The 21,381-nt window shown below is 34.5% G+C and overlaps 1 protein-coding gene across 7 annotated transcripts in view; it reads right to left on the bottom strand.

Moving 5' to 3' along the window:
• LRRIQ1 (leucine rich repeats and IQ motif containing 1) overlaps window positions 1-21,381 on the bottom strand; it is a 232,535-nt gene that overhangs the window by 38,125 nt on the left and 173,029 nt on the right. For 5 of the 7 annotated variants that reach the window (XR_007154269.1, XR_007154268.1, XM_047868661.1 and 2 more), the window contains 3 exons: window positions 21,073-21,205; window positions 18,694-18,754; window positions 7,595-7,715 (listed from right to left, as the gene is read on the bottom strand). Coding sequence is in view for 5 of the 7 variants with exons in the window: in XM_047868661.1 (XP_047724617.1) it covers window positions 7,595-7,715; window positions 18,694-18,754; window positions 21,073-21,205 (315 nt within the window). In the remaining 2 variants the exon portion in view is untranslated. Of the gene's footprint in view, window positions 1-7,479; window positions 7,716-18,693; window positions 18,755-21,072; window positions 21,206-21,381 lie in introns of those variants that run through there. The other 2 variants (XM_047868664.1, XM_047868665.1) reach the window with 2 other exon arrangements.

The raw sequence follows: 21,381 nt of genomic DNA, 5'->3' as shown, positions 1-21,381 counted from the left end.
CAAAATTCAGGGGAGGATACAGAGACTCTCCATATACCCCTTGCCCCACACATGCATAGCCTCTCTAACAATATCCCCCCAATGCCTTTGTTATAACTGATGAATGTAGACTGACACAAAACAATCACCCAAAGTCCATAGTTTACATTACAATACACTCTTGGTTTTGTACAGTTTATGGGTTTAGGAAAAATGTATAATGAATGACATGTATTATTATTATGATATCACACAGAGTATTTTCGCTGCCCCTCAAATCCCCTGTGCTCAACCTGTTCATCTCCTCTCCCCTCCACCCCTAGCAACCTATGATACCTTCCATAGTTTTGCCTTTTCAAAAACATCACATAGTTGGAATCATACAGTACATATAGCCTTTTAGATTGGCTTCCTTCACTCAGTAATATTCACTTAAATTTCCTCCATGTCTTTTCATGGTTTCATAGCTCATTTCTTTTGAGCACGAAATAACAGGCCATTATCTGGATGTACCACAGATTTTTTTAGACATTCACCTACCACAGGACAACTCGGTTGCTTCCAAATTTTGACAGTTATGAATAAAGCTGCTATAAACATCAATGTACAGGTTTTGTGTAGACATAAATTTTCAATTCCTTTGGGTAAATATCAAGAAACACGAATGCTGGATGACATATTAATAGATGTTCAGTTTTTTTTTTTTAATTTTTTTTTCAATGTTTATTTATTTTTGGGACAGAGAGAGACAGAGCATGAACGGGGGAGGGGCAGAGAGAGAGGGAGACACAGAATCGGAAACAGGCTCCAGGCCTTGAGCCATCAGCCCAGAGCCTGACGCGGGGCTCGAACTCACGGACCGCGAGATGATGACCTGGCTGAAGTCGGACGCTTAACCGACTGCGCCACCCAGGCGCCCCAGATGTTCAGTTTTGTAAGAAACCACCAAACTCTCTTCCAAAGTGACTGTACCATTTTGCATTTCCACCAGCAAGGAATGAGTTCCTATTGCTCCACATCCCTACTAGCATTTGGTATTGTAAGTGTTCTGGATTTTGGCCATTTTAATAGGTGTTTAGTGATAGCTTATGGTTTTAATTTGCATTCCCCTTTATAGTATTAAAGGGATTTTGTTCTTTGTTTTCCTTCAATATTGTGTTGGCTATTCTAGGTCTGTACCTCTCTATCTTTATGCTTTTTTAATTTTTTTTTTCAACACTTATTTATTTTTGGGACAGAGAGAGACAGAGCATGAACAGGGGAGGGGCAGAGAGAGAGGGAGACACAGAATCGGAAACAGGCTCCAGGCTCTGAGCCATCAGCCCAGAGCCCGACGCGGGGCTCGAACTCACGGACCGCGAGATCGTGACCTGGCTGAAGTCGGATGCTTAACCGACTGCGCCACCCAGGCGCCCCAGATGTTCAGTTTTGTAAGAAACCACCAAACTCTCTTCCAAAGTGACTGTACCATTTTGCATTTCCACCAGCAAGGAATGAGTTCCTATTGCTCCACATCCCTACTAGCATTTGGTATTGTAAGTGTTCTGGATTTTGGCCATTTTAATAGGTGTTTAGTGATAGCTTATGGTTTTAATTTGCATTCCCCTTTATAGTATTAAAGGGATTTTGTTCTTTGTTTTCCTTCAATATTGTGTTGGCTATTCTAGGTCTGTACCTCTCTATCTTTATGCTTTTTTATTGGCCTGTATAGTGCTTTGTACATTGTAAGCATATACGTGCTTGGATCATGATGCATGGTTTATATGATGACCCACCGATATAGGCAATAATGTTTAAGTACTTACTCAGTGAAGGATTAAAAATGCATATTATGTATATATACTGCAGCTAAATACCAAATTAGATATCCATATATATGTGCATATATACATAGAGAAATACATGAATATACACCATGCTAATAAGTCTTTATTTGCAAATTAAAAATTGTGTTAATGGAATGTGCTTAGAGTAAATTTGGAGTAAACTTTACTAGTAATCTTTGGAATCTACTTTTGTGTTAGCTATCACCTTTAGTCTCTATCTGCACATATTATTGGATATTGACATCTAGTAAACTATTTCACTTTTTACTTTGATAACCAAAAATATTCTTTTTTAATAAAAACTGTAAAATTACTTTGTCAATATATTGGAGGCACTGTATAATTTAAAAGTGGCTCAGACTACATTTCTTCAACTGATCTTGAGCTTTCTAAAACACTAAGGTATTTTTAGAAATGGTTGTTAGTTACTCATTACCAGTAGGGTAGTCCAATTCCTCTTTACTTTTTTAAAAATTTATTTATTTAGGGGCACCTGGCTCAGTCAGTGAAGTGTCCGACTTCAGCTCAGGTCATAATCTTGTGGTCCGTGAGCTTGAGCCCCGTGTCAGGCTCTGTGCTGACAGCTCAGACCCTAGAGCCTGCTTCAGATTCTGTCTCCCTCTCTCTCTCTGCCCCTCCCCAACTTATGCTCTCTCTCTCTCAAAAATGAATAAACGTTAAAAATTTTTAATTTTTTTTAATTTAGATTTGAGTTAGTTAACATACAGTGTAGTACTGGTTTCAGGAGTAGAACCCAGTGATTCATCACTTGCATATAACACACCCAAGTGCCCTCCTTAATGCCCATCACCCATTTAACCCATCCTCCCACCTACCACCCCTCCAGCAGGGGTGTCTTTCTCTGTCTGACTTATTACGCTTAGTATAATGCACTCTAGTTCCATTCACATTGTTCCATTCACATTTCCATTGCAAATGGTAAGATTTCAATCTTTTTGATCACTGACTAGTATTCCATTGTGTGTGTGTGTGTGTGTGTGTGTGTGTGTGTGTATTTATATACCACATCTTCTTTATCCATTCATAAGTAGATGGGCATTTGGACTCTTACCATAATTTGACTACTGTAGATAGTGCTGCTATAAACATTGGGGTGCATGTGCCCCTTCAAATCAGCATTTTTGTATCTTTTGGCTAAATACCTAGTAGTGCAATTGCTGGGTTGTAGGGTAGTTCTATTTTTAAGTCTTTTCAAACTTACCTGAACCTAGGCTTCATCTTTAATTCAATCTTATTTTGCATTACTTTACTATGTGCAAACTCTGGTCCAGAGAGACTCCTCAAAGTTCAATGAACATATATTCATATTTTATCTTTTACTTTTGTTAAGGTGACTTTCTTCCACTTCTTTCATTATTTACATCCCAAATGTCATTCCAGGTACAAATCAAATATTTTGCCTCCAAGAAGCCTTTCTCACACACTTTAATGATATTAGCTGCTTTGCTTGTAAAAAATGGGTTCTTTCATATTCAGAAAATTCAGTATCATGTTAAAAGGGCTTACATCTCATGAGACTTTAGATATGCCTAAAGAAGAATTTGACTTTGGGCTGATTATGCACTATTATAGGGGTACTGTGGATCTTCAATCCCTGGCTAACTCTGAAAATGGAGTATGTCCTAGAAAGTGGAAAGATGATTAGGAAGAGGTATCTGAAAACCTAAACTAGGTGCATAGTGAGCAGTGATCATTCAGCAGATGGCTCTTGAGTGAATAAATAAGAACTACATTAATTGTGGTCTATTCTTACAATTCAGCTATTATATTTTAGTCCATGGAAGAATAAAAAGCAATAAGAAAAGATGGGTTCAAGTTTCTGCTTTTCCTTGCTAAGTTTTTTGGGCCAAGGCAAATTAAATAAACTCTGAGACTTATTTATATTAGTTGTCAAAGATAAATAGTCATTATAAATAAGAAAAGATAATGAAAATAAATTTGTAAAGCTATAAATTACTACAGCAATAAAATTATTATTACTGCAACGCATCCTTTATCTTAAGCATTACGTGGAAAAATTAATTGAGAAAACCAAAATCTTTTAAGAAAACCAAATATTTTGTTTAAATATTGTCTAAATGAAGGAATTTATTTGCATACTCATTTTGTAAATGGCATTAAAAAAATAAGAATGTGACCTCTTACATCTTTTTTTAAACCATAAGGTAGGCTAGAAGGCCAAGTAGCAGAAGACTGCCTTGGCCTCTTTTAAGAAAGCAGTCAGGGGCGCCTGGTTGGCTCAGTCGGTTGAGTGTCGTACTTTGGCTCAGGTCATGATCTCTCAGTTTGTGACTTTGAGCCCCACATCGGGCTGACAGCTCAGAGCCTGAAGCCTGCTTCAGATTCTGTGTCTCCCTCTCCTCTGCCCCTCCCATGCTCATGCTCTTTCTCTCTCTGTCTCTCAATAATAAATAAACATTAAAAACAAAACAAAACAAAACAAAACAAAAAATAAAGCAGTCAGACCTAAAAGCAAAAGGAGAGAGAATTTAGGAAATTTCTCTGACAGCATTGCTTAAGATGACTGTCATGAAGCTGGTTCTGGTATTATTTGACACAGGAAAGGAAGGCAATTCTACTTTAAAGTTGTTTAAAATTATGCAACAGCAACATAAGACAAAAACAATACAAACAGCAAGTATTTACTGTATGCTAGGAAATGTATCACATGCTTTACCTTTATTTTTACTCATTTCTTCCCCACCAAACTCTATGAGATAAACATTGCTGTTCCCATCTTACAGATAGTTAACTTGTTCTTAGAGTTAAGATCACACAACTTATGCGTGATGGTGGAACTGGGATTTTTAAACCTGAAATTATCTGATGCTACAGAATACATGTTACAAATATTATAGCAATATTGAGAGAGAAATATCTAGTTCAAAGGCTGAAAGAGTTTTATAGCTGCAGCCATAAGCTACTCCTTAGCTTTGGCTTGCAAAGCTAAAAGAAATGCTTTAGTTTTAATAAGGTGATAAGTTTTTTAAGAGAGAGAGAAAAAGCTGGAAGAAAAAAGAGCTTTCAAAATACCAAAGCTGAACGTGGTTGGCTCAGGGCCATGGAGGCCTATGACCCAAGGATTTTGATGGTTAAAAGAGTTCTATGGATAATAGGCTACCCCAAGTTTTTTAGTTAAGTAACTATTAAGAGTAGGTTTCTTATAAGCTGAGCTAGTTAGCCCATGTGCCCAGATACTAGTGACGTTAATATCTTACTTCAATTGATTTTTCTTTTATGGCTATGTTTAGGTGGCAATTATAAAGACTATTAAGCCCTTGTTTTGTGCCTGATATTGTTTTAAATGCTATACACTTTATCCTAACAATAACTCTTCAAGGTAGATACAGTACTTCTCTTCTCATTCCCATTTTAAGGATGGGGAAATTGTCACAGTCTGCCTACAATTCCAGGCAGGCTGATGGTGGAGCCTACATTTCACCATTATATTATACAGATGTTGTAGTAAACTAGTAGCTACGATAACTCAGTAAGTGCTATTTGATTCATAATAATTCTGTTATTTAATCAAAACTCTATTTTTCTAAAGTTGTTTGTCTTAATTGTCAGTGAACAGATTTAGTGATTAGTAGTGTTCGCTATAATGTTATTTACTGACAACTAATTGGAATCAGTGAGGATAGCCATATTACAGTTTGTTCTTCAGAGAATGTGTTGTTGGATCACTATATTGTACATCTGAAACTAATATAACGCTGTGTGGTAACTATCCTGGAATTAAAATTTTAAAAGAAAATAAGACTATTAAAAAAAGAAGTTAAATCTATATAATGATCTCGTATTTTCTAGAATCTATGATTCGATGTCACATAAGTGAAAGGTAAAGCTAGAGGATTCTAGGATAGCTGCTGATTTATTGAGCTGTTCATGTTTTAATAGTCAGTTGTATTTAACAGTCAATTGTATTACTGCTCCAAAGTGATATATAATAAGTTCATACTATGCAGTACTTAAAATCAAGATAGCATTTATTATTATGTGTGACACAGGTTGATTACTTCTGAAATGTTGTATTTTGAAATTTGATGTAACTAACAGATTATGTTAAGAATGCAAAAATTTTATATTAGATCAATAATATAATTTTACTTAATTAATAAACCTAAAATATTTCTTTTTTTAAATTTTTTTAACGTTTTATTTATTTTTGAGACAGAGAGAGACAGAGCATGAATGGGGGAGGGGCAGAGAGAGAGGGAGACACAGAATCAGAGGCAGGCTCTAGGCTCTGAGCCATCAGCCCAGAGCCCGACGTGGGGCTCGAACTCACGGACCGCGAGATCGTGACCTGAGCTGAAGTCGGACACTTAACCGACTGAGCCACCCAGGCACCCCAATTTCTTTCTTAACCATATTGACTAGAACCTTTTGTGACCAGATTCTATAATGAAGTAAAGAAAATTCAAGCATTCTAAGAACTTTGAATCCGGGAAAATAGTTTTAAATTAGATATACTGAAATCATTATTTCAAAACCAAATTAAAATTTACCAAAATGAACTTGCATATGTTAATGGATTTAAATGACTGGACTCTAATAATGCCATGTACCTGGATAAAAAGTGAAAGAGAATCACTTTTAACCTTTTGTTTGTCTGTAGAGCACCACCTGGAGCGTTGAGTTTTTCACATTCAATCAAGTATTGATTTTGCATCTATAAAACTATTGTACTAGTAAGCAATAAAACTTTTTCAAGAAAAACTTAATGCTTATAATGAAGTATGAGTTAATGTGTGGACTTCTTAGGTTTACTATACTTTGGGGAAATTAAAAAAATATGATATCTAAATAGAACATATTTTATACTAATATACTAAAACATTTTAGAAGATATTTCAAAATCTCTATGGTATATGAAGAGTTTGAAAAAATTAGACTTTATTATTACAAGATATAGATATTTTTAAATGCTTATTTTTTTTTCAGTTAATAACTGTACCGCAGTTCTTGTTGAAATCATGATATTGAAGGTAATAGATGGGTGTGTCAAGTTAACAAATGTAAAAATTCATCATTAATAAATGTGAACTGTTATCTATTCAACAGAAATAGGGTCGAGGGGCGCCTGGGTGGCTCAGTCGGTTGAGCATCCTACTTCAGCTCAGATCCTGATTTCAATAGCTCATGGGTTCGAGCCCCGCATCGGGCTCTGTGCTGACAGCTCAGAGCCTGGAGCCTGCTTCAGATTCTGTTCTGCTCATGCTCTGTCTCTCTCTCTCTCTCTCAAAAATCAATAAACATTAAAAAAAAGAAAAGAAAAAGAAAGAAATAGTGTCCAAAGCATGGTTTTGACAGTTTTGATAATAATATTATTATCTAAAAGTCTGTTATTTTAAAAAGTTTCCTTTAAAAGTTAAGGTGACCTATAACATCTATTATATCAGTGACAAAAGGCCAAAATACACTACTTTGATATATAAATCCAACTTTTTGCAATTAGCCTAAAAGTTCTTTTAGAACTAAATGATCAAACAATTCAATATATTCACGGGAAGTGAGGAAAGTAGAACATGGAGTCACAGAATTATAATGAAAATAAAAATTGATGCCATTAATTTTAGAAATGATTTAATTTGGTTTATATCAAAAGAAGACATTTAAAAAAAGAAAAACTTCCAATACACACTTTCAGGCAGTTCTGGCTGTTGGCAGCCTACCCCTTATCTAAAAAAGAGTGCTTGTTGGCATTATGTTCCATCAATTCGTTTGTGATTTCTAAATTAATTCTGAAGGAAACCACAACTTACTTGAAGATCCCGCTGAGTGTCTGTGTGCCTGATTTTTTTTTTCTCTCTTTACAGACAAAGCACTTCCACTGGTCATGGAAAAAAGGTCTAAATCCGTGTCTTCTCTGCTTACAAGTCTTGCCTGGGAGCAATGGGAGAGAATGTATACAATCATGAAACAAAATATGGCATTTTCTGAATGCAGCTCACATTACCCCAAATAAACAAACAGGCTCTGTCAAACAACCTTCTTCAAAATGATACCACAATCCTTTACTGGTGCCCAGGCAGAACAAATGCACTATGTCAAAGCATTTCTTGCAAATAAGAGCCGATTTTAAAATTGAGGTTTGCTATTTGAGTCTGTACAACAAAAGAAAACATTTTAGTACAGTAATTTTGATGAAAATCAATCTTAAAGGCAACTGGTGAAACTTGAAACAGCTTAACATCACTTATTTACCAAGTATATTATTTAATTCTTAATTGAATGTTAGAAATGTCATATTGGATTATTTTCTGCAATATTTGTATTTCACCAGTTATAAGTATTAGTCTTCTCAACAATATTCCTCAAAATGCCTTTCATTCCATAGTTGTATACTACAAAGTCATAGAAGATCTCTGCCTTCTCATTAAAACTATTACTAATATAAAAATATTATGCAGTAAGGCTAATTTAAGGGTAATGGTTAATATATAGAAATTTCAAGATATATTATTTTAAGGACATAGAATTAAATAATTTATTTCATCTAAAATTACCATTTGAACTTTTATTACTACCTTGGACTGAACCTAACAGTTGACAGAATCACTTCTTGCCTATAGAATATTATTTTACATAATGTCTAATATTATTAAGTACAGATTTATCAGGATACAGCCCTGAAGTAAGGGAAAATGCCATGATGGAAAGGAAAGCAGCCTCAAAATAACTAGGATTTAACCCAAACCACAAGATGCTTGAACTCCTATGAGAAAGCATTGTCCTTAATGTTTGATGTGAGACAAATTTAAATAGAGCAAAATAATATCATAAAACCATCACTGTGCTTAAAAAGCTATCCTCATATAATGGGCTACAAAATCTCATGAAAATAGAATCTAAAGATCATTCTCTATCTTTGCACTTTTCCTTTACATACCCCTCCCAACTTCTTCGCACTCTCATGTGCATGAATAGACACCATTCTATGTCAGTCACTTTTTGATGTACCCGGCTAAGTGATACAATTGCATTGTCAAAAGACCACAGTAGAAAACTGTTGAAAAATGAAATAAATAACAACTGGCTTCTAATTTATACCTGTGATTGGTATGAAAAATATTATACATTCTTTCTAAATTTATTTCAATTAGTGTACAAAAGTATGTATCTAATATTTCCATTAGTATAGCTCCATCAGTACTAAGACTTAGAAAGAACCAGTCATAGGGCACCTGGGTGGCTCTGTCAGTTAAGTGGCTGCCTTCGGCTCAGGTCATGATTTCCCGGTTTGTGGGTTCGAGATCCACATCATCAGGCTCTCTGCTGTCTGCGTGGAGCCTGCTTTGAATCCTCTGTCCCCCTTTCTCTCTGCCTCTCCCCCACTTGTTTTTTCCCTCTCTTTCTTTCTCTCTCAAAAATAAACAAATAAAACTTTATTAAAAAAAGAACCAGTTAGGAATAAGGGGGAAGTACCAACGCAATACTACAGTTCTGGTGAGATCAGTTAAAAAACAAGGAAAAACATGTTAACCACTTAAGGACCCTCCTGCTAGCTAAGGAGGCTTTAACTACAAGATTCAAGATTTTAAAATCAGGTTTTATTTGCTTCAATTTGATGACATAATTTCACATACCTATTTAGAAAGTAGAAATACCACCCCCCAACACTAAAAAAATTTTTAAAAAAAGGCTCAGTTGGTTGAGCATCTGACTTCAGCTCAGGTCATGATCTCACGGCTCGTGAGTTCGAGCCCTGTGTCAGGCTTTGTGCTGACAACTCGGAGCCTGGAGCCTGTTTCGGATTCTGTATCTCCCTCTCTCTTTCTGCCCCTCCCCTGATCTCTCTCTCTCTCAAAAATAAATAACATTAAAAAAATTAAAAGAAAAAAGAAATCCCACCCATCCTCCAAATACGATCATACCTACATGTCAAGAAAATATGTGTGAACACATGCCTTCCATAAATCCCATTACCATCTAACCATTAACACCCAAAAGATTGTTTCTTCCAAAGAAGAAAATAATTAATGTCAGTTACTAACTGGGTCAGATTATAACAAGGAACCAAATTTAGAAGTGAAACTTAACAGGAATACACAATTTCACAATAGTGCCACGTGGCAGCTTAAAATACAAACCCATATGTTTTATAAAGGGGTTAGTGAAAGGTTCCAGCAGTGCATCTGAGAGCCACATATGCATTAATATGCAGATTCTCTTTCTGAAAACATTGTCTTTTAAATTGAACATTATTCTTCCTTTAACTGACCTTTCTTTATTATTTCTCTATTTATTTTCTTCTATATCATGCAGAATGGATATACTTAAAAACTGAATATGACTGCCCATGCTTTTCTCATTATACAAAAAAAAATGTATACTTAATTCTAAAACACTGTAATATTAGACACTTTGTATGGTTATAACACAATAAACTGTTTTGAGTCAAGGTTAGATAAGAATATTCTTATGTGCAATTCAATGGCAAATATTTTTTAAATAGTAATTTTGCAAAACTCTCATACGTCTTTGTTTTCTGAACTGGGTGCATTTATGTGGCCCCTACCTGCAACATTTGTAACATTTTTTTCTCCATATTTTCACAATAAAATGAGGAGCATGAATATTTGAACATGACTTTTAAAAAAAATTAATGATGTTTATTTTTGAGAGAGAGACAGAGACAGAGCACAAGCAGGAAAGGGGCAGAGAGAGAGGAAGACACAGGCTCCAGGCTCTGAGCTGTCAGCACAGAGTTGGACATGGGGCTCAAACTCAAGAACAGTGAGATCATGACCTGAGCCAAAGTCCAACGCTTAACAGGCTGAGTAACCCAGAAGCTCCTTTTGAACACTACTTCTAAGCATCTGGAGCCTGATTCACCTCCAACCCATGCAAATTAATTACAAACAGAGAATCTCTCACATCTAATAAAGAACAGGGAATTCCTCTTTCTTCTTTTTTTCATAAACAATATTTTATTAAATATTTATTTTTAACATAAGACATACTAAACTGCACACATAAAAATAAATATTTTTTTCCTTATTATCTAGATGTTAAGTTTATTTATTTATTTTGAGAGAGACAGAGACAGCACAAGTGGGGGAGGGGCAGAGAGAGAGGGAGAGAGAATGCCAAGCAAACTCTGAGTTGTCAATGCAGTCTCACGCGGAGCTTGAACCTGTGAAACCATGAGACCATGACCTGAACCGAAACAAAGAGTTGGAGGCTCAACCTACTGAGCCACCCAGGCACCCCTAGATTTTTTTTTTAAAGAGAAATAAGGGCGCTCAGTCAGTTAAGTGTCTGGCTCTTGATTTTGGCTCAGGTCATGATCTCAGGGTTCATGAGATGGAGCCCACACTATCAGTGCAGAGCCTGCTTGGGATTCTCGTTCTTCTCTCTCTCTGCTCCTCCCCCTGCTAGCTCTCTCTGTCTCTGTCTCTCTCTCTCAAAATAAATAAATAAATAAATAAATAAATAAATAAATAAATAAATATTTTTTTAAATAACATAACAAGAGATATAAAATTTATTTTTTTAAGTTTATTTTGAGAGAGAGATAGCAAATGGGGGAGGGGAAGAGAGAGAGGGGGACAGAATTCTAAGCAGGCTCCACACTGTCAGCACAGAGCCCAATGTGGGACTCAAACCCACAAACTGTTAGATTATGACCTGAGCTGATAGCGTCAGCTGGTTAACTGACTAAGCCACCCCAAGAGAAATAAAATATATAAAGCAAAGTTCACTTATAACCTATCTTATAAAAGTATTCAAAAATTTTAGAATATTATTTTCTGCAACTTGCTTATTTTTCACTATTATATTTGTAAGATCTAGATTTGGTTCATTTATTTTACCCCTCCATTTATAGACATTATCATCATTGCACAAACCCCCTTTCTCATATGAGGCAGAGGCCTCATTATATAACATATGTGGGCATGGAAGACACTTTAAATGTTTTATACAGCTATAATTTACATACAATGAAATGCACAGACTTTATTTTTTTTTAATTTTTTTTTAATGTTTATTTTTGAGACAGAGAGAGACAGAGCATGAACAGGGGAGGGGCAGAGAGAGAGGGAGACACAGAATCTGAAACAGGCTCCAGGCTCTGAGCTGTCAGCACATAGCCCGACGCGGGGCTCGAACTCACGGACCGTGAGATCATGACTTGAGCCGAAGTCGGATGCTTAACCGACCGAGCCACCCAGGTGCCCCAAAATGCACAGAATTTAAACATGAAGCTCAATCATTTTCAAAATTTTTATTTTGAAGTAATTTAAAATTCCTACAGAAGTTGTAAAAATTGGTGGTGAGAGTTCCCTGTATAACTTGCAGCCAGTTTGCCCAATGATATATAAGCAAAGGGGGATTCATAAAACCAGGAAATTTACGTTGGTACCATACCATTACTAAACCACAGACCTTATTAAGATATTAATATTAATATTATATAGTCACTTTAACAATTTTCCTAGTGATTAACAATGTTTAACATCTTTTCATGTGCTTATTTCTCTCTAAAAAGCCTCTTAGATGAAGTATCTATTCAAGCCCTTTGTTCGTTTTCTAATTACACTGTTCAATTTAATTATTTTTTACAGATGACTTCCATGATGGTTAATTTCACGTAACAACTTGACTAGGCCATATAGTACCTAGACATTTGGTTAAACATTACTTCTGAATGTGTCTGTGAGGGTGCTTCTGGATGACGATACCATATGAATGGGTGGACAAAGTATACCAGATTGTCCTCTCTGGCATCACCTAATCCACTGAGGGCCAAAATAGGACAGAAAAGCGGAGGAAGGGAGAATTCACTCTCTCTGTTTGACAGATGGAGCTGGACTGTCTGTCTTCTCTTGAGACTGGAACTTACACAATTGGCATTTCTGGTTCTTAGGCCTTTAGACTTGGACTGGATCTGACACTATCAGCCCTTTCAGCCATCAGGCATATAGACTTAGACTAGAACCTATACCATCCGTTCTCCTGGTTCTCAGGCCTTCAGCTCCGACTGGAACTATGCTCCCAGGCTCTCCTGACTCTCCAGCATGCAGCCCATGGGACTTCTTAGCCTCTATAATCAAATGAACTAGTTCCTTATAATAAATTATATGTAATTTATTATATTATTAAATAATAATATTTATTATTATTATAATAAATAATATATAATCTATTATAATAAATAATATATAATCTATTATAATAAATACAGAATATATCTATAAATTCCAGAGGGTCAATGTTGTAAGTTTCAGGCCAAGTCTGAAAGTCTTGAAATCAGGTAGTGTGACACTTCTTACTGTTCTTTTTCAAGATTTCTTTGGCTATTGTAGGTTCTATATACACAGACAAAGAGATTTTAAATATGAATTTACATATTAGATATAGGCAAATATAGATATAGATATGGATATAGGTATCTTATTGATTCTGTTTCTCTGATGACCCCTGACTAATGTAACTACCAAATGGTTCCTTCATACCTCTTTCCAGTAATTTATCCTCAGAAGCAGCAACTGTTCTGATTTCTTTCACCATGGACAGGTTAGTTTTCTCTGCTCTTGAACTTAATATAAATACAATCATACAGTATATACTCTTAACGTGTCTGGCTTTTTTCACTCACTATATTGTTTTCAGTATTCACTTATGTTGCTGTATGTATCAGGAGATGAAAATACCTTGCTGTTTTCTTTGATAAGTTTTATAGTTAAAATTTTTTAAATGTTAATTCATTTTTGAGAAAGGGAGAGAGACAGAGTGCAAGCAGGGAAAGAGCAGAGAGAGAGGGAGACACAGAATCCGAAGCGAGCTCCAGGCTCCAAGCTGTCAGAACAGAGCCCGATGTGGGACTCGAACTCATGAACCATGAGATCACGACCTGAGCTGAAGTTGGATGCTTAACCAATGGAGCTACCCAGGTGCCCAGAGAAATTCTATAATTTTAGCATTTACATCTAGGCCCACAATTCACCTCAAATTGGCTTTTAAGGTGTGAAGTAGCAATCAAGATTCATATTCACTGTAGATATACAGGGGTCCGGCACTATTTGTTGAGAAAAATATTATTTTTTCCCTCTGTTAATTGCTGTAGTACCTTTAAGCAAAATCAACTAACCTTGTAGTGTGGTATTTTCGGGACTATTATTTTCTATTAATTGATTCTTCTGTCTTTATTCACATAACATATAGTCTTGATTACTGGGACTTTATAGAAAGTCTTGAGATCAGGTACTGTGAGTCTTATTTTTCAAGACTGTATTGACTATTGTAGGTCTTTCGCATTTCCACATTTTATAATTTGTCCATTTCTACTAAAAATCTTTCTAAGAGTCTACTGAATTTATAGATCATTGAGAATTGACATCTTACAATTTGAATCTATGCATGAGTGTGGTATATTTTTTTGAAATTTTTAAAGCAATATTTGGTGGTTACCATTATAGGATCTTTGAACATCTTAATGTTAACATTTATTCTTAAATATTTTATGTTTTTACATTGTGGTAAATAGAATATATTTTTTTTAATATTTAAAATCTTTATTTATTTTAAGAGTGAGAGAGAGCACAAGTCAGGGTTGGGGTAGAGAGAGAGGGAGAGAGAGAATTCCAAGCAGCCTCTGTGCTGTCAGCTTCCAGTCCAACATGGGGCTCAAACTCACAAACCATGAGATTGTGACCTTAGCCGAAATCGCTTAACTGACTGAGCCACCCAGGCATCCCGGTAAATAGACTATTTTTAAGTAAAGATTTCTAAAGTTTGCTGCTAATATCTGATAGAGCATACAAGGAACTATTTTAATAAATTCTGACAGATTTCTTTACAAAATAACTGTACCAGCTTTTATTTTCATGAGCTGTACATCAGTGTCTCCACATCATTAATAGCACTTTGCATTACCCAACATTCTAATGTTTGCCATTCTGATGAGGATAGTCATGCAACTTCTTAGCTTTAATTTTTATCTCTCTGGTCATATAACTGAGCATCTCTTTATGTACATTTATGCATTTAGGCATAAACTGTGTAAACTGTCTATATACACATTTTCTATTGTATGTATATACTTTTTTTCATTAGGTTACCTGACTTTATATTGTTTATTTGCAGAAGCTTACTTTTTATATGGATATTAAGCTATTGTTACTTTTAGGCACTGAAAATAGTTTGACCATATCTGTAATCTGTCTGTTAACTTTTTCCATAAAATCTTTCATAGGAAGTAATATTTAATTTAACATAGTCAAGTCAATCAATTTTATTTGCCATATAATTTATATCTTTTAAAAGAGTATTTACTGATAAGTTGCAAATATATTCTTAATTATTTTATTTGGTCAGTTTTATAACTTCACTTTTCACATTTGAGACTTCAAATCTTCTAAATTCCATTTGAATATGGTTTATGTTCAGTGCTGTTTCTTAATGCTAATTTACTGAATTCTGTGTACTAAAATTTTTGAACTTTCTCATCTTTATCATATATTTTTCTATACAGTCACAGGTCTACTTCTAAACTATTTATATCCATTGGTATATTTGTACCATAAAGTTTAGTTTTATATTAAGTCTTTATATCTTGTGATACAAGTTAGCTTTCCTTTTTCAAAGTTGATTTACATAACATTGGGCTCTTATTCATCAATACGCATTTTAGAATGAGTTTCTTCAGGGGCATCTGGGTGGCTCATTTGGTTGAGTGACCAACTTTAGCTCAGGTCATGATCTCCCAGTTGATAAGTTTGAGTCCTGCGTCACTACCTGTGCTGACAGCTCAGAGCCTGGAGCCTGCTGTGGATTCTGTGTCTCCCTCTCTCTCTCTGCCCTCCCTGCTCATGCTCTGTCTCCCTCTCTGTCTCAAAAATAAATAAACGTTAGGGAAAAAAATCTGTAGAATGAGATTTTTCAGGTTCCTAAAACAAGCAGCTCTGCAGATTTGCAAATTGATAGATTTGCAATTTTATAGATTTATTTGGAGACAGTTGACACATTTTAGGTGCTAAGTTGTTGCATCTATGGATGATAAACTTGGTAAGTATACTGGGTATTATCATATCTCACATGTAACAACTGAGTCAGATTCTTCCAGTTGCTGAGAAAGTTGAAGCCTATGGGCTCTTAGCTGAATATGTCTCTGGAAATTGTCCTTAGCTAAAGATGGTTGCCCTGCCTAAGCCAAAGCCTCTTCTGAGGAGATGCAGTAGCGTAAAAGCCTGATCTTCTTGCCTCATATGCTAACACAATTTAAAAGGGCCTTCTTACCACTGGGGATCCCTTCTCCTGCTGCAACTCTATTGCATTTTATCTTTTCCCTCTGCTCAATCCTGTTTCTTTCACCACTCAAGGGAGTCGTTTCTGAAAGCCTTCCCCAACGAATGTCCTGCACTCAAATACAAGAATCTCAGAATATGTTTTCTGGGGGAACTAAGACCACCTTCTGCAGAAAAATCCTGGAGTTTTGGGGGAATAAACTTAATTAGCAATTGTCTAAATCTATGACATGCCTTCTGATATGTATTTGGAAATAAGTAAAGTGATATCTTGTTTTCATTTTTCTCAGTCCTGTCTGCCACATAAAATGCTTTGATCTTGTTTGGAAGACAGAGATGTTACTTATTAGCTTCCTCAAAACCCAGAATTTGAGTATTGGATTATATCTCATTATTTCTCCTGAAAGTTAGTGGAGAGTATTTCGGATAATATTTATATCAATCTTTATTATTAAGAAGTAATTCCACTGTCTTTTGGTATGAATTAGTTCTGCTATAATGTCAGCTGTCAATCTAATTACTATTCCTTTGTAGATCATCTTTCAATTCACTAAGTCTCTCTTTTATGGTGTCCAGTGCAGAGTTTATTTCAATGGTAATATTTTATATATTCAGAATTTATAGTAGGCTGATTTGCTGATTTGTTCTAATTAAAATTTGATCACTTTGTTTCATGATTTTCTGTCCTTCTATTATGAGTGTTTTCCTTATGTCTTAAGGATCTTATAGTGGTAGCCATTGCTGATTTGTTTTTTAATTTTCTTCTTAGTTATGGTCTGGTCCCAGTTGTGCAATTATCGGCACATTCCCCAGTATGTTCCCAAGACTCTGCAAGAGTCTTTCTGCTCTGGGCCTTCAATTAGTCCAGTATCCTTTTGACGTTAAGTCCTTAGTTAACCCTTCTCCTATCTCTGTTTACAAAAAAATAAAAAAAACAAACAAAAACTGTGTTTCTTATATACTACCATTTACCTTGTTTTGTGTTCACCTGTACCTCTTCAATATCAGAAAAGCATTTATCATTGATATGTATTTGTGACATATTTGAACATAGTGCAATACAGTGGGATATAGGAGGAGAGAGATTAATGTCAGACCATTACTCTCATAGAACCATTTTGATTAGTGATCTACCCAGTCTGTTTTCATTCATTTTAGGAAGTATAATGATTAAATATAAAATCACTTTCTTTATCATGACATTCTTCCTCCCAAGTGGCAACTCAACAATCTGTGCACAATTGTTAGTAATATGCATGGTGTTCAAAGCTTGAAGTATCAATTTTCCTAGGGCAATCAACATGCCACTCTGCCAGAGGAGTCTATTAAATGCAAGAAAGTATTTGTTTAATGATTATTTTAAATTTATGTATAGATTCTATAAATATTTTCATAAACACATTAATTTTAGCTATTGCCCTAATTTTGCTACCTTTTCAGGAAAACTCCTTGAATGAGTTGTTCATAAGAATGGTGAATATAACTGCTCTTGATACCATCATACTAGGTTCCATTAGAAAGTGCATTATCTTGGGGCGCCTGGGTGGCGCAGTCGGTTAAGCGTCCGACTTCAGCCAGGTCACGATCTCGTGGTCCGCGAGTTCGAGCCCCGCGTCGGGCTCTGGGCTGATGGCTCAGAGCCTGGAGCCTGTTTCCGATTCTGTGTCTCCCTCTCTCTCTGCCCCTCCCCCGTTCATGCTCTGTCTCTCTCTGTCCCAAAAATAAATAAACGTTGAAAAAAAAATTTAAAAAAAAAAAAAGAAAGTGCATTATCTTTTTATGCTAAGTGCTACTTGGCAAGCTAAATTATATTTAGTTTTTTTGGTGAATGTAGAATCTGCGCAAGGAGTATTAATAGGTTGCTATAAATGAAAGGTGTCATAAAGTTAGGGTCACCTGATGCATCCATTTTCACCTGCCAAAGAGACTGCACACTTCTGTCATTGGTTAGGGTACCCTCTTCTCTGGAAACTTTTGGAAACATACTGACAATTGCTTGTTTTGTGGGCTCCATTTCTCTAGACTCCATATTTGCCATTCTTCTTCTGTTAACATAGTCTTCCTTCTGATAGCGTATAGCCCAATTGACTTTTGCAATGCACATATAGTTATACTGTCTAGAGTGTTACACTTTGGCCACCATGTTTAAAACTTGATTGTTCCTAAAGTTCCAATACCTTTTATTTCATTACTTAGAGTGGTTGAGTCACAATTACTTGTTAATTTTTATCTGGTTTGATTTTCCAACTTGTGAGGGTATTTTTACGTTTCCCTCAGTATCCTATTCTTTTAAAATATTCAAGTAAATAAGTTCATTATGTAATTCCTATTCATAGTAATATTATTTTAAATGTGGCAGTATGCTAATATTTTAAAATCTGTCATATAGAATCAAGATTTTAAATAATATCAGATTTGAAAGTTATATTACAAGTCAAGAAAACATATTATTACAGGTTATTATTTTAATATACAGTATTTTGAGATCACCCCAAATAGATAGAGTTGTGATATTTTCATAATTTACATTAATTATGGACGTATTTTAAAGTGCCATTTACTAAGGATTAGTGTCTACAACATTTTTTTGTAACTTTAAACGCATTTCTTACCACAAGCTGAACTCTTCCACCGTTAAGTATATCTGGATCTAACTCAGGCAAGAAGTGTTTGCTGCAGAGTGACAAAAACAAAAATCATATTATTATATAAATGTAGAGGAAGAATATTAAAGAAATGCCCAGTGAAAAGTTTGGGAGGAATCAGTAATTTACAAAGTGGAAATAATAGTTTTATTAAATTGGGTTATATGCAAACATATATACAAATGTGTCTTTCCATAGTCATTTGAAAATTCAATTTGACATAAAATTTAAATTTCTAAACACCACTTTAATGCCACTCTTCTTTGCCAAACACATATAGGTATAAAGGGCAAAAATTTGAAAGTACCAATGATAGTTAATAAATTATAGAACATATAAATATTTTATTTACTTTTACTTATATATCTTACTTGTGTTATGAGAAAGGCAAAGGTTCTTATTTTTAAAATATCTGTAATGTGTTTAAAGCATTATACTAATGCTCACAATTCATTTCTGTTTATAACTAGAATATTGACATTTGGCTTTTCAAGAACTTCTGTTCTTGAAAACAATTTCTCTCAGAGTATCTACTTATTCCTTTATATATTTTCAAGAGAGAAAAGCTATGAACAATTTCCTGTTATATCATGTGTTTAAATATAGCTTATTTAGGGGTAAAGGATTTTGTTAAGTGTTTAAATATGTCTAAAAAAATATATCCTGAAACATTTTCCTTATATTTTTCACCTTATCTATCCTAATACTTTAAAAATCTCTGAATAAGACCTCTTATATCTGATTAAGATCGATGATAAACTATAAGTTACACTATATTTGTTTATAGTTTTAAGGATGCCATCTTATGAATTACATTAAATTGATTAACACCAACATAAAAGAAATTGTGCTTGCATTAATTATAATACTTAATGTTCTCAAATGTTGATTGCTTTATTCCTATTTTCTTTGCTCACAAAGAAATAGGACAAAATAATCCAGATTATAAAATATTGTTTTAATTTCACTTTCATTCTTCACTCCCTTTTCCATATTTTTAAAGGAATTATATGGATAGAATTGACCACATGTGAACATTTCAATTTATATATATTATAAAAAGATTTCATTTTTTTACATATTTTAACTTGCTTCTAAATTAAGGGTTAACCCTCATAATTGTAGGATTTTGTTTGTATTTTGTTAGTCATTTAAATAGTTACTATAATGCCTGGAAACATTTCCAAAGTGTCAGCTACATTTAGATTCAATATCGATTTATATATTTAGTAAGTGTTTATAATAGCACTTTTTTAATTCTTCTTCTGGACACATGTAGTTAAACAAAAGTCTTGAAAATATTTTCCAAAATATTATCTCTGGACTTTTATTATTTTCCTATAACTTTTGGTTCAGTGGTTTATACTAAATTGCTATGAGCTGAATTTTGTTTCATCAGAATTCATATGTTGAAGTACTAACCCTCAACATTTCATAATGTGATATATGTGGAGATAGAGCCTTGAAAGAGGTAATTACAGTAAAATGAGTTCATATTGGTAGGCTCCAATCCCATATGACCAGTGTCCTTATAAAAACAGGAGATTAAAACACAAAGAGAATGAAGGATGATGATGTGAGGGCACAGTGAGAAGGTGGCCATCTACAAACCATGAAGACTGACCTTCAAAGAAACCAAACTTGCTGACTCCTTAATCTTGAACTTATAGCCTCCAGAACTGTGAGAAAGTAAATCTCTGCTGGTTAAGCCACACAATTTATGGTATTTCGTTACAAAGGTCCTAGCAAACTAATATGTACATTAATGTAACAAAAATTAATTAATTACCTATTAGATTCAAGGTATCTTGTTTATTGTTAAAGGATGTGTTTATTGAGAATATATATTGATATTCTCCACCTTGTGAGCTCACCTTTATCCTGTGAGATAGATAGATAACATATTATCTACTATAAAAGAGGAAACTGTAGCATGGAGACATCCTTGAAAATTAGTTATACAACTGGTAAAGCAGCAGCAGCAGTGTTGAACTATAATTTTAACTGCCAAACATAAAAAGGACACAAAATAAAATACTACCTCCAATACATATGATATTTAAACAGTTAATGGATACCATGCATTTAACTTTATATAGTAGAATCATTTGTGTGGTTCATCTCTTAGTTTTAAGCATTACAGAAACAGAGTTCTCAAACATTTTAGGGTAAAAAATATAAAAAGTGATTAAATCTATTCTATGTAAGAGGCCTTTTACAACCTGGCAACGTGATGTATTGGCCTTTGGCTATAAAGTCATGTTTGTTTTAGCACAATTAACCTAGGTTTCACTTTTCAAGATGTGTTTACAATACAAAAATCTAATTTAAAGGAAATGACCTCACCATTTCATATTTCTGGAACTAGTTGTTTCATGAATCCCAACCTGTGTGTGAAGCCATTGGTATGTGTATTCTTTACTCCTTTCTAATTTTTCATTTGCAGTGGCATCCTTGTAGATAAATTCTTCTTCCTTACCTGGGGAAAAATATGGAAATTTTATTTGTTATTTAAAGAGATCAAATTTTGGCCAAGTAGTTCAGTCTAGGCAAACAATTTTATCAAAAGAAAGAAAGGGAAAAAAAAAAAGACTAATTCATGGGAGTCAGGTCATCTGTAAGAAAAATGTCAGTCACTTCAGTAATTTTCCTGCT

The sequence above is a fragment of the Prionailurus viverrinus genome, chromosome B4, assembly GCF_022837055.1.
Source record: "Prionailurus viverrinus isolate Anna chromosome B4, UM_Priviv_1.0, whole genome shotgun sequence".
Lineage (NCBI taxonomy): Eukaryota > Metazoa > Chordata > Mammalia > Carnivora > Felidae > Prionailurus > Prionailurus viverrinus.
This window is presented reverse-complemented; position numbering and strand designations above follow the sequence as displayed.